At 41.8% G+C, this 14,142-nt stretch overlaps 1 protein-coding gene across 3 annotated transcripts in view; it reads right to left on the bottom strand.

Moving 5' to 3' along the window:
* The window catches only part of MYB (MYB proto-oncogene, transcription factor), a 34,360-nt gene extending 34,033 nt beyond the window's left edge, over positions 1-327 (bottom strand). The window contains exon 1 of one of the 3 annotated variants that reach the window (XM_045843252.1): positions 80-327. In XM_045843252.1, coding sequence (XP_045699208.1) covers positions 80-102 — 23 coding nt within the window. In that variant the 5' untranslated portion in view covers positions 103-327. The remainder of the gene's footprint in view (positions 1-79) is intronic. The other 2 variants (XM_045843250.1, XM_045843251.1) reach the window with 2 other exon arrangements.
* Positions 328-14,142: the final 13,815 nt, after the last annotated feature.

The following is a 14,142-nucleotide window of genomic DNA, read 5'->3' as shown; positions in this document are numbered from 1 at the left end:
ACGAATTCCCACCTGCTCTCCAGGAGTCTGGCGCCCCGCGTGCCCCCACCTGCAGCCGCCCGCCCGGGCTCCCCGTTACCTGTGCCGGGGTCTGCGGGCCATGGCGAGGCGGGCGCCGGGCTCAGCCGGGAGCTGCGGGGACCGCAAGGGGCTGCCGCCTCCCGCTGCCCGCCGCCTGCCTACGTCCCTCCCCGGCTGCGCAGCGACGTTCCGCACTGCCGGGCCGAAGTTTCTCAGGAGAAAGAGGAGGAGGAGGAGGAGGAGGAGGTCGAGGAGGAGGAGGAGAAGGAGGAGAAGGAGGAGGAGGAAACAGGTTGATATTAAAGTGTAAACTCTGTAAACAGAGATGCCATCAAACAAAGGGCTTTGGACACTCCCCCTCCCGCCAAATCTGGCGCCCCTGCAGTGCGCACGCGCCCTGCCCGCCGCCTCCGCGGTCGCCTGGGCTGCCGCCCGCTCCGCTGCCGGGCTGGCCCGGCCGCCGCTCCCCTTCGGTTCTCGCGCCGCCGCGCGGAGCCGGGCGCGCCTCGAGGCCTGGGCAGCGCGCGGGCGGGGAGCCCGGGGTTAAGGAGGGGTGGCCGGGGTCCGCGGCGGCGCCTTTTCCTGCGGAAACCCCGCTCCCCGGCTCGGGCCGCGAGGGCCCGCGCCAGCGCGCGCTGGGGCCGCCGCACTCCGGACGCTCCGGGGCACCAGAACCAGAACTGGGCTCTGACTCACCGTTGCGGGGGCGGCAGCGGGGGCGCACTTCGGCTGGGGGGCGACTCCCGCATTAGGGACTGGGTTTGAGGCCGGGTTTAAAACTCAGCTCTCTGAAGACGGGGGACTTTGGCGGGGGTGGTAGTGATAGGGAATGGGAGCATATGTTTTCGTGGGACGTTTGACTAGGTCCTTTTTAATATTTTTTAAATAAAGAACATCTCTAATTTAACTCGTTAGTGACAAAGGGCACACATTTCGAGTGGAACTGGAGCGATCACCGCTCACTCGTGGAACACTCCGGCGGAACTTTGACTCCCCACCTAGACAGATCCTGGAGCTGACTCGCCACCTCCGCACCGTCACCGGGCCTCCACTCTCTCCCGGGCGCACGCCCGGCCCCACCCACCCTGCCCAGCCCAGACAGCGCCCACCGCACGCCTCTGCCTCTGCACAGCCCTGGGAGTGCGCGCCCTGGATCACACACCTGCAAAATCCACCGGGTCCCAGACAACCCGCCCCCAGCAGAACTCAGAAAACCCCACGTTTGCATCCGTGGTTTTGCGAGTTAAACAATTTGTAATACGGAGGTCCGCATCCACGCTTAGTGTAGTTGGAGGACTGTTTTACTAGATAAAAATCACCCAAGACTTTTATGTCCATTTAACTAGGGGCTCCCTAAGAAGTAAAGGGAGAAGATAAGTGCTGAATTTATAAGGATTGATGATTGGGGGATTTTAGGGGAGTTTTAGTTTTACTTCCGTTTATACACTTGTACCATTGGGGATTTTTTTTTTTTCATTCTCTGTACACACTAATTTATTTTTCCTTTAATCTTATAGGAGTTTGAGACTTCTGCTGACTGGGTTTGTGGGTGTCCCATGTGCCCCGGCAGTTCAAACTTAGCTCAGAAAGCATTTTTCTTACTAAAAAAGCATTTTCTTACTGAAATGAGTCATAATTTTATTAAATAGTGAAGTGTGTTAGGTTTCAAGACTTTGGTGTTTAAACTTTGTTTCTTAAAAATTGAAATGTAGTCTAAATACTTATCAAAAATGTTAGTTGCTAGTAAGGTTTTAACATTCCTTTCTTCATAAGAAAAAACAACACTGACACAAAATTATTGTGAGGTATTTCAGTGCACAATTCTAAAGGACAAGTCACTTCTAAGTTTATATATTTTCAAAGCCAGTATTTATTTCTAGGTTCTGTAATAAAGTTTCTCCACATCAAAAATAAACACATTTAAAAATATATCTAAAGACCACCCCCCTAAAGAATTGCATTCTGTCTTTGGGATTACTTTATGACTCTAACTGACATGATTCTCAAACACTGAGCCTCTTCACCACAGTGAGAATATCCGAACCCCTCCCAAAGTGAGTTCATAGCCTCTTTCCCAAGATCCTTAGGAGTTAAAACTGCTCTATGATTCTTAACTCCTTTTAAGTAGAAAGATACCACATTCCTGTATTCCCTTTGTGCATCATGTTCTTATGTTTCGTTTTGAGAATTTATAGTATTTTCATTCCCCAGACATTTTGGGATATTGGTGTACATTTTTCCTCATATGTGTGACAAAAATATATATGGGGACAAGCTTAGTCCAATAAAGAACATAGATGCAATAATTCTTGCTAGGCTAATTTGGGATACATTGCCACCTGATAATTATATGGAAGGATAGACTATAAGGGGTTACCATAAATTCTCATGTGTATAAAATTTATTTTTTCAAAAACATTGTAGAATGTATACTGTAACTATCTACATTTCTTTTATCCACATATATTACAAACACGTTTTTAGATGACTTTATATATTTTTCATTACTCTCAATTTAAAAAAAAAGTGCATCAGTTATTTTAGCTGTGGCAGGGCTAAGACAGGGCTAACTTTAGACACAGGCTTTTATTTGCAAAGCGGCCAGATTATAAGTGTTTCAGACTTTGTTGGCTGTGTTGCCTACTCTTTCTCCAGTGTCTGTCCTTCTTTCCTTCCTACTTTCCTTCCTTCCTTCTTTCCTTCCTTCCTTCCTCCCTTCCTCCCTTCCTTCCTTCTTTTTAATCAACCCTTTAAAACTGTAAAGACAATTTTTAGTTCAAAGGCCGTATCAAGTCTGCAGGCCATAGTTGTTCAACACCAAAACGTGATCCTCCACCTGCACAGTCCCAGGGAGTCCCCTAGAGACTGTGACTCAGTAGGTCTGAGGCAGGGCCAAGAATCTGCATTTTAGACAAGTACCTAAATGGCTATGGTGGAAGAGGTTTCCAGACCCCTGTTTGGAAGTCCTGCTATTAGAGTGAGGGCAGGATGGTTCAATACATTTTTACCTCTGCCAGTCATCTCTTACCACCTTTCCCTACTTCATTTTCTTTCACCTCTCCTGGGCTAAGGATTCAGGCTCTCAGGAATCCAAATTAACTCAAGAAAATTCCTAGGAAATTCCTTTCCTGGTAGGAAAGTAGGTGCCACGTGACCACAGGGCTATGGCGGCCTACTCGTTTGTCCTTTACTACTAAATCACAGCCTCACATATGAAATTTGGAAGAAAAGGAATCACTTGCTAGTTATCATTATGATTCTCCTTGGGAAAGCAAGCACTTAAAGCATTTTATTTTACTCTAAACATTGGGGAAGAGCTGATGGAAGAAAGATGTATAGAAGATACATATTCCAACTTGTTTGCTTCTGACTGCTGAGAAATCCCATGCATGTGGTAGATCTTTAATACCTGTGATCAGTGTACCAGAAATAAATGAGTTTTATCAATGACGGTGACAGATCAGGCTTTAGGGACTCTGTGTCTCTAACCTTCCACCTTCCCCCACCCTCTCAATGCAATTTGGTTCAGAGCATTAAGAAGGAAATAGTTGCAGTAAACACCAAATATTGAAAACACAGGCAATTCTTGATCATTTCAGTTGAGGAAAGATAGATAGGTGGAGCATGTATACTTGAAATCTATGGGTTTGAGAGAAACCTCATGTTGACTCACAGTAAGCCTTTTAGTAATAAGCATGAGAGAAGTGCAGTGTTTCCTAGAGTCTCCATGTGAGATCGTGACCAAATAAATAGTTCCCAGGTTTGGCATTTCCTCTGTGTTTTCACCCTCCTGATTCTCATAAACTTACATATTCCTAAAACAACAACCTGCACGGTTTCATTGCCCTATAAATGGAGCCTTGAATATAAGGTATGACTTTTTTTCACGATGGGGGAAGGACACTCCAGTGGAAGGGGAAAAGTGTGATCATAAGCACACAATCAGGAACCGCAAGGAATACTGCAGGCACTGGGAACAAGGAGCTGCCTAGATTGCTCAGAGCAAGGAGAGCTTTGAAGGCCAGATGGGGGGGGGGGCGGGGTTTGTGTGTGGGTGTAATGGAAGAGCTGCATTTGGAAGAGTAACCTAACAGTATCCTCCGGTAGATCAGAGTGGGAAGAAGGTGAAGGGAAGAGGTCAGGTCATTGGTCCGGACTAGGACAGTAACCCTCATTTGAATGAAAAGGAGGGGGCAGGTCTGAAGGACATTACACAGGCAGAACCTTCAAGACTTGCAACTGATTAGATGGCTTTTGGAGGCACCATTAATAGAAATAGGGAAGTCAAGAGGGGAGGAGAAGTGTGCACAAAGGACATTCAAAGAGGAAAGTGAATTTAGATTTTGGTATGTTAAGTTTGTGGTTTCTTATGGAAGAGATCCGGGTAGAGTTGTTCAGCAGGTGGTAGAGACTGTGTGGGATCAGAGCCTGCTGCAGAGCTCGAGCTAGGACACCGGTTTGCTGGAGTGAAGTTCTGTGAGCCAGTTGTTAGACACAGATGTTAGAAAAAATGACATTATATAAGCCTACAATTAAATATATTTTTAAAGGTAAGAAGTCTTTAAAACTCATTGTTTCCTAGTTATTTTGCTACACATTCCTGTAACATATGCTCTTGAGGTTATTTGTCTCTATCATATCTATATGGTAGAAATACTGTGTAATGTGTGCTAATGTGCATATCTTTCCATTTCTGTGTTCAGTGAAGTCATGGGGATAGCTTGCAATGGGCGAAGTTTGGAGTATTTACACCACAAATAGTAGCAAATGTGACAAATAGGGCCTTCCCCCCAGAAAACTGGTTTCAAGCCTTGAAAAGGACAACCCTGAATAAATGCTATATTTCAGAGTTATCTGCAGGAAGGTGACAATTGTGCCACACTGTGGATTTGCTAATATATATTTGCATAGAGATATAACCAAGGGAAAGTCTTTGGAGAATATTTAAGAGGTTCAAAGATGAGCTTGAGACTGGCTGTAGGGCTAGGTGAATACATTTGCTGCAGAACAAAGAAAATTTTCTAAATATGTATAAGTAAATGTTTTTTTTCTTTTCTTCTTTTAATGGAATTTTGTGTTTTGTAAACTGATTTTGAAAGGTTTTTTATTTACTTTTAGAAAAAATATTTTGGTGTAGTGGTCTTCAAATACTTTTGGCCATGAAGAAACCCATTTTTTATCCTTTCTCAACACACACACACACACACACACACACACACACACAAATCAACAAAATACCAAACTTTCATGAATAGAAACAACAATGACAATAACATGTAAGGGTTTATAGAAGCAACAAAATGATAACGTTTCCAAGCCTAACAATGTTTTCATAGTTCCTTTTATTGATAAACACACAGAGTATTCACTCAGTGTTGGGCACTGGGTTAGGCATGGGTTTGCAGAAAGAAAGACCCAGGCCCTTTGTTAGATGGTCCGTGCACATTCGGGGCTGCTCTTCCATTTCCCTTGAAACCACCTACTTCTAGATTATCATTACTTCACCAAGAACTTCCATCGTAGCCTCTAACTAGTTTTCCATTCTATGGTCTCTTTCCCCCCACTCATGCTCACCTCACTATAACCACCTTTTGCAGTTTAGTCATCAGTTTAAAAACTCATAATTGGCCTCTAAATGTTGAAAAGATAAGATCTGAACTCCATAATTTGGCATTCCCTAACCTGAGTTTGCTTTGGCTTCTGTGCCCACACAACCTCATCCCCAGGGGTAATGGTATTTAATAATTGGTGGCTCATGCACCAACCAATCAGAACGGGCCTGGCTGCAGACAACTTGTATAGCTCGGCTGGGGTGCACTGGCTGAACGTCACTGTGCTTCACAGCACAACCTGTGTTCCAACCTTATCTCCTTCTACACTCTGTTCATGCCGTTTCCTCCCTCTAAAAAACCATTGGCAATCTCAGGGCCTTTGCTTACACCATGCCTCCTGCCTGCAATGCCTTCCTTCCTCCTCTCTGCTTACATAAGTGCCCCCGCCATCCTACGCGCCTCAGTGAAGCCCAGCCTTCCTCCCAAAGTTATCTTAGACTTTCTTAATCCACAATCATTGCTCCCACCTGTGAGTTGTGACAATGCCTACTTTCCTAGTATTTACTGAGCATATGACCTGTATTACCTTCCTTTGCTGTTTATTTACTTGTCTATTGTATCCATCTCTCTCTATATCTATTACTTTATCTTTTATACTATGCCCTCTCTTGAGTATTAATTAGAAACTGGAGGGGAGGAACAGCATCTTCTACCTTCCTACATACTAAGTTTGGATCAGGGTCCTATGTACAAGTATGCACGTAAATGTTTGTAGTGCTGATGACAGTCAATGACGGATGAGTTGGAGCTGCTCTGTGTGTGTGTATGTTTTAAGTATACTTAATAATGCCTCATATTTGGGTTTTAGAGTTTACAACGAGCTTTGTCAGATATTACCTCATTCAGACCTCACAATTGTTCTTGTCTTTCTGCATATGGTCCATCCTTCATATTATTTCTCCCATTTTGGGGTGGGGGTGACTACGATGGAGAGAGGTGAAGTGATTTGCTCAAGGTCACACACATGATAAAGTGAAGAGCTGGGATTGTTTAAATCCAGTTTCGTATTCCAGTTCCTGAGCTCCTTCTACTGCTCTCTGTAGCCTCCAGCTTTTAATTCCTACATTTTCTTGTAATTCTCCTCAAATTGTGAATATCTCACATGTTCAATTCAGTCCTCAAGTAAAAGATGATAACCTTACAAATTATATTTAAACTATTGCTTGGTCTTACTAGTAGTGACTTCTTTCTAATATTTGCATAGATTATTGTCATTTTGGCAACTTGACTCTGAAACTGTTTTCCTTCAAAGCATTTTTTTATATATTGTTTGTCTGAAGCTTATTTCTTCCCAACATACTCTATCATACTCATACCCAACCTATTTATCTCCATTTATTTACATTAATATATCTTTATAGAATATTGCGTTCTATTTCTTTACCTCAAGGAGCCACACATTTTGAAACTAGTCATAAAATCAATGAGTGCTTAAGCCCAGCAAATATGAAAAGCTTTCTTAATCTTTGCAAAGTTCATTTGGTAAGAATCAGCATCTTTTATAATCACTAACATGTCTTTCCGCTCCCTCCCTCCCTTCCTTCCTCCCTCCCTCCCTTCCTTCCTTCCTTCCTTCCTTCCTTCCTTCCTTCCTTCCTTCCTTCCTTCCTTCCTTCCTCCCTCCCTCCCTTCCTCCCTCCCTCCCTTCCCCTCTCCCTCTCTCCCTCCCTCCCTCCTTTTCTTTCTCTTTTTCTTTTTCTTCCTTTCTTTCCTACCTTCCTAACTTAGAAAAAAATCTCACTGCAATGTACTTAAAGGTACCTTTCTGCATGTGAATATCAGAATTTTCATGACAATAATATGATTCAAATCCCAAGAGCATTTCACAGTACATAGGTTTCTTTGTAAGTGTAATATGGGGACAGATTTTATTAATGCAAAACCTGATGCAGTTCCTGCGGAGTGATACATAAAGCCACGTTACGGCTTTATTGGTTCTTTTTGAAGACTGTCAACAGGTTTTGCATAGAATGACTCATTCAAAAGAACATGCCAAGCAAAGTTTTGAAATTGGAATAGGCTGAGTTCAGGTTCTCTCTCGGTGAATGGCTTCACACCCTTTCAGTTAGTTGGGCCAGGACCTTCGGAATCACTTGAAACTCTCTCTTGCCTCAGCGTTCAATTAGACACAAATTCCTGCTAAGTTCACTTTTTAAAAATTTATCCCAGAGTTTCCCTCCTTTTTATCCCCTTTACTACCACCTCAATTTAGATGTTTAGCCATGCCCTAATGCTGGGCTGCCTCCTTAAACCCATCCCCATCATAGATGTCAGACAGAAAAAATTGTAAACATAGACTTGGCCATAATACTCCTTTGTTTAAAATCTTGCTTATAGCAGTGGCCCTTGGCCAGAATATCTGGGTCATCAGGCTACACGTCACTCCCTTACCACCTCGACCAGTGAGACCTTCACCTGAAAAAAACTGGCCTACAGGTTAAAGATCAAAGTTACTAGCATTGCATCTAAGACTCTTCCTAGCCTCATGTCATACTTATGAGCCGGTAAGAGTCTACTGCTTACATGTCAGTACACATGCCATGAGGTACCCTGCTCCTTCAGACCCTCTGCTTGCTGCTCTCCTCCCATCCTGCTTTGGTGACTAGTTCCTGCGTGGCGCTCCAGCCCCAGTCTGAAGGCCTGCTGCTAGACAGTCTTCTACGGCACACTGTCAGTGCTTCGGTGCCTCTAGCAGAATACTTACACTATATCCAACCTTTGTTTCATGTCCCTCTCACCCTTTGGAACAATAGGTCTCATATTTTAGTGGCGTAAGAATTGCCATTCAACACACAGAATACTGAATAACCATATACAGAGAGTCTAACTCAACAGGCCTCACTGGGATTCGGGAATCAACATTTTATCACCTAGAATCAGGTGGCGCTGATGCAATGGTTTACGACAAGCTCCCCAGAGGCCAGTGTTTTGGCTTCCATTAACCTTCATGCAACACGTTATTTTTCCCTTTGTAGGTAGCAAATACATGTTTGAGGCCAACTGGATTAGACTGAACACAGCTTTTAAATCAAGCAGCATGTCAGCCTTAGGATTGTTTTAGGACAATCCTAAGGCCCATCCTTCCACTTTCACGTCACCAAAAGTCCCCACATGCCCTTGCGTTCAGTCTAGCTGCCTCAGAAAAAGGAACATCCTTGAAAGAGTGTAAATATGAAGAATCTGAGACTTGCATGAGTCAAAAACTAAAATTTATTGGTAAAATGAGAAGTGATATTACCTGTGAGTTTCTCTACGCAGGTGATTGGATTTCCTGTTGAGTGGTGCTGCCAAATGGAACTGAACGCCAGCTGCATGTTTACTTTAAATTGCTTTTGTAGTCCTGTTTTTAAAAGAGAAACTGATATCCTTAATTGTAATAATGTTGCAATTTCATTTTATTTCACCCGCTATATCCCAAATATTATCATTTCAATGCAAATCAATACTAAAAATTATGAAGAACATATCTGACATTCTTTTTTTCTGGTCATAAGTCTCTGAAATCTGGTGTATATATTATACTTACAGAACATATCAACTCAAATGTTAAATTTTCATCAGAAATACTTGATCTGTTATGACAACTTATAAAATGTGCGACTGAAAAAGTAAATTCACACACTCAAGTTGTTTCAAAACATACTGAACAGTTTTCTAGTAACTGCAGCAAGTGTCAGATTTTAAATTTACTATTCAATTAATTAAAAATAAATAAAATGCAAAACTCAGGTCCTCAGTCACAGAAGCCTCAATTCCGTTGCTCAGTGGCCATATGTACCTCATGGCCACTATGTTAGACAGCGTGGCCGTAGAACATGGGGTTGCTCGAGATCAGATGCTTATTAATCAACTCTCTTCAAGTTGTTGATACCCTCGTCATTTTTCTTAAGAATAAGATTTGCAGAATTCTCGAATGCTAAAATTAAGGACATTTTTTCCCAGTAGGTTTCATTTAGATGATCTAACACTAGAATTCTCCTTGGAGAGTTGGACTGTCACCTCGCATGAAGGAAAGGCTGACTGGGCGGTGAGAGGGGGCAGCGTGCTGTGAGGGCAGAAAGACACCCGTGATCGGGGTCAGAGTCACTGAGTGGTCCCCGCTCTCCCCAAGCAATCGTGTGGCATGAAGCAAAATGCATAATATTTAAGCCTGTAACTCATCTACATAATAGAGGTGGTTCTTTTCTATGCACGATCCTATAGAATCAAAGTGAGGATCGAGGCGCAATATGGGTCAATGTGTTTTATGAACTGTGGATAACCTCCTATGAGAACACAAATATAGCTCACAACTATCAAATTGAAACACCAGACTAATAGCTACCATTTATTAAGCAGTTTCTGTATGGCAGGCACTTTGCAGGTTAACTCTAATTCTTAATCTTGCCAGGTAAGTGATGTGATCTCCATTTGACTGTGAAGGAAACAGACAGTTGAAAGTTTAAATGCATGTGCAAAGAGACATGACCTTTCAAGCTCAGGGCCAGAATTGGAACCTAAGACTTTTTGAGCCCAGAGCCTTCGGGCTTTCCAAGAAAATTTACTCATCCTCCCTTCAAAAAAGAGGTAAGGTTCCTAAATTTCTTTGCAATAATGAAATAAATAACCCAATTATGATATTTGCAAACAATGAACAAGCTGAGAATGTAACTCATTCTGAGAGGTAATGGAATTCCAGGCCTCTAGGTGGGTGTAAACAAATAGATTGTAACAAATAGAATGAAACATAATTCCACAGGGATTTTGAGTGTGATTTACTCCAGATAATTTTCCAAAGAAGGAGTATGTGACCTTCTGAGGTCAGAAATTATTGTCATTTCTGGCTGTGTGTCATGCTTGGAACCATAGGAATTAGTTGGCAGTAATTAGGCATACACTCGTTAATAGAAACAAATGGACTTTAGTAGTACTGTGATCAGGTTTCATGTAAATCAAAAAGCTCTTCTTTTATGGACCATGTAACTTGATGTTGAGAAAAAAAGGGAATCAACAGGAAATACTCAAATCATTAGAGGAGAGCTAGGCTGAAGTTCAAACATGAAGCAGGCAAGGACTCAATTATATTTACGTATCTAGATACCCATTTGATCCCCCTTTTGTACCAAAAGGGATGTGAGGCAGCCATAGTGATGCGGTTTACAAATTTTATGTTGCTTGGGTATAATTGGAAAGAATTATATTTGACTTTCTTTTTTTCTGGGATTTACAAAATAATTTTCCAGATTCACAGTTACTATGGTGTTGTGTTGGCCAAATTCATGTAAGTAGAACGTCTTATTACTTTTTTGGAGGCAAACAAACATTTGGGATTTAACTCGTAATTATGTCTATAATAAATATGGTACCCATAATGTATACATTATATTTAACATGCTGTAAAATGTTTTTTTTTATTTTCTTCAAAAATATTCTTTTTTGGATATCGCTGAAGTCCATAAAATTACACCTTAGGTTCTTGTTTTCTTTAATGTGAATGAACAGGCATGCCGATGCTACTTGAACAACTTTGTGAGAACAACTACCTACATAAGTGAGGTGAGTTAATTCACTGATGACTTCAGGGATTCCACTTGTAGTCCAATATCCTGAAATGAACTCTGTGGCCAGGTGTGTGATCCTAAACTCTGTTATTGACTTTGGCTGGCCAAGAGATTAGCTCCTGCAATTACTTGCCCGAAGGAATGAAACTTCAGGCCAATATGAAAAATGCTTTTCCTTCTCCATAGAGATCTGAGAGAACCTTGACCTTGAAGGCAGCATCACACAGCTTAACTGAGGGCTTGAGATCATGCTTTGCCTGTCACCAAGTCAAGGAGAAGCTGCAAAAATTTCCAGGAGACGCAGATCCCTTCTCTGAAACTGGTGTGGTATCTCTGCTGCTGAGCTGCTCTATTTAGCAAGTTATAACTTTAGGGATGATGAAAACTATAAGTACCCTCTGGTTTTGTTTCCTCTTCACAGATCCCCCACCCCCAGGTGTTACTGGGGTTTATTTGGAAAGGAACTTACCTTCAGAGCCATGCTTCACCTTGAGATCAGATTGCTCTGAAGGGAGGCGAATCCTGAGTAAAGACAGAAGCTTACTCTCTGGAGCCTGCCCAGAGATCTGCTAAGGCTGCCTCAACTTTGGGGAGCCAGATATGGCAACCCTGTAGGATCAGAAGACAGTGTTGCCTCAGGAATATGGTGGAAAGTAGTTCATACATGTAAAATATTCTGATTCTACAGGGAAATTCAGCAAAGGAAGAAAGCATGGGGGAGTGGGACTAGCAGTAGTTGTAGTATTTGTGTACTAGAAGTTGCTCTGATTTCTAAACTAGTGTTTATGTTATCATGTTGCCAGCGCTCTGTATCACACATTATTATTAGCCATGGTTTTCTTCCATTACAGGTTTTTTATTGATTTCTCACTCTGCTCCAGAGCTCCTAACAGAGAACACTCGCAATCCAATAAATAATACAGATGCAAAGTGTATTTCAGGAATTCTCAACCCGAGTCTGGGAGTAGACTGCAGGGGACACTTCAAATTGCATGTAAATTGTAATGAATATATTTAAATTTATTTTTTGAGGGGGGAATTGTCACAGTAGTCATTAGAGTCATGAAGTCATTGGTGCCCTCCAAAAGTGAGGTGTGTTGTTATGGGTCATCCTGCAGGGTGAGTTTAATTCTGCCTCAGAGAATGAAGTTGGGAGAAGGCAGAAATCCTAATTTAAATATAGTTGTAAAATAACTTTTTAGCTCATAAATGTGAATTTGATGAAACCACGGTCAGGTATGTTATCCACTACATACAAAGATTGGAGACAAATGCAAGTATTATATTTTATAATTATTAAAATAAAATCTTATGCTTCCTTCCAAAACTTAGAAATGTTTACTTCAAATAATTAAAACTTTATTTTCATATTTAAAAAATTTTATTAAACTTATTTGGGTGACACTGGTTAATAAAATTATATAGGTTCCAAGTGTACAATTCTATAATGCATTGCCTGTCTGTTGCATATGTGTTCACCACTCAAAGTCAAATGAGAATTAAAGCTTGTAAAATGTAGATATTGATTTCCAAAAAAAGATGAAAACTTGTGTAAGATTTTGGTATAAGAACAAAGTTAACATTTTCCTCTCCCCAGAAATAAACATTAAGCTAAAGTGAATCAGAATTATGGTCATAAGCTTTTATTTTTTGCACTTGAAGAACTGAAAGCTTTCTCTGTTTGTTATATTCTGAGGGAGGGGGTTTCCTGTGTGTCTTTCTGAAGCTCTGGGGATCCCCTCATCTTTTTAGCCCTAGCTACCTTCAAGCATCCTTTGAATCAACAAGGGCTCCTGGCCACCATTTGCCATCCCCTGGCAGAGCTATCTGTGACAGTTCTTGACTGAATCAGTGCCCTGTTTCCTGGCATTGATACAACGCTTGAAGCACCTCCAAATGTTGACTACCAGGGCCCTGCCTCAGGGGCAGGCAGAGGGTGTCTGGTTTGAAGGGACAAAAGGCTGGATTCTCAGGCTCACAAGTCATGCTCACAATGTCTGAAATTCTATCCCTAGAAATGTATTTCTCTGAGATTTTCACTACTCTGATGTGTGTGTCCTACTATTATTAATCTAATACCCTGACTAGCTGTGTACTCATAAATGCTGAGAAAAGAGGATGGTTTGTAGGTACAGAAGAATCCAGGAGGGAACAGTTGGGAGCTGGTCCAGCTTGGGAGGCAGACAGGTCCTCCCAAATGGGCCTTGGCTCAGCCCACTGCCCCTGCAATTCTAGGAATGGCCGCTAGGGAACTGTGCCCACTTGTCAATTTGCCTTCCACCCAAGTCGTTAATAAAGGAAGTCTAAAACCTATATTAGCTTTTCAAACCATATGGGTATGAAAGATACATTCTCCTTTTATGCCTGAGACCTAGCACTTTAAAAATCAGAAGTGGAGCTCTAACTGCATTGTTAGTGCAGAGCACTTCATTGTAGTTCAATAAAGAATTCTGTGTCTCCATTACACAGACTGACACCTCCAGACATATTTACAGTAATCCCCAGCTGATATAGCTTAATTAATGATATAAGGACATAATTACATGTTTTAGTGATCTTTCACATATTTACAGGAACTGCTGAAACTAGCTTAATTAGAGTAATTATGTAAATAGCTGATAATGCACAACAAATTACAGAAAAAAAATCTCCTAGAGTCTAGTCTCCTGAGCTCAGTTTCTGAGCAAGCTAATAAAAGGAAAACATTTACATCTGAGGATTAAGGTTAAAGCTATATGGCTTCTAAATTTTGTTCTTTTTAAACCAGGCAGAACGTAACTGTTGGGGGTTTAACAGTTAACTTTTCTTGCTTTTGTAGTTCTGTTGCAGGCCTCATGTCCGTTGTTGTTTTATGAAATTGCTCATTTTGTTTTGCCACTGGCTCGAGTTTCGTGATGAGTTTTCTGTCATGCTGGGGAGTTACATTGCACTCACTGTGAATTGGAGACGGTGCTCAGGGAAAAGGCTGA

Source organism: Phyllostomus hastatus, unplaced genomic scaffold (genome assembly GCF_019186645.2).
Source record: "Phyllostomus hastatus isolate PE091 unplaced genomic scaffold, TTU_PhHast_1.1 phas_contig_40, whole genome shotgun sequence".
NCBI classification, from domain to species: Eukaryota; Metazoa; Chordata; class Mammalia; order Chiroptera; family Phyllostomidae; genus Phyllostomus; species Phyllostomus hastatus.
The sequence above is the reverse complement of the archived record's forward strand: the minus strand, read 5'-3'. Positions and strand labels throughout refer to the sequence as shown.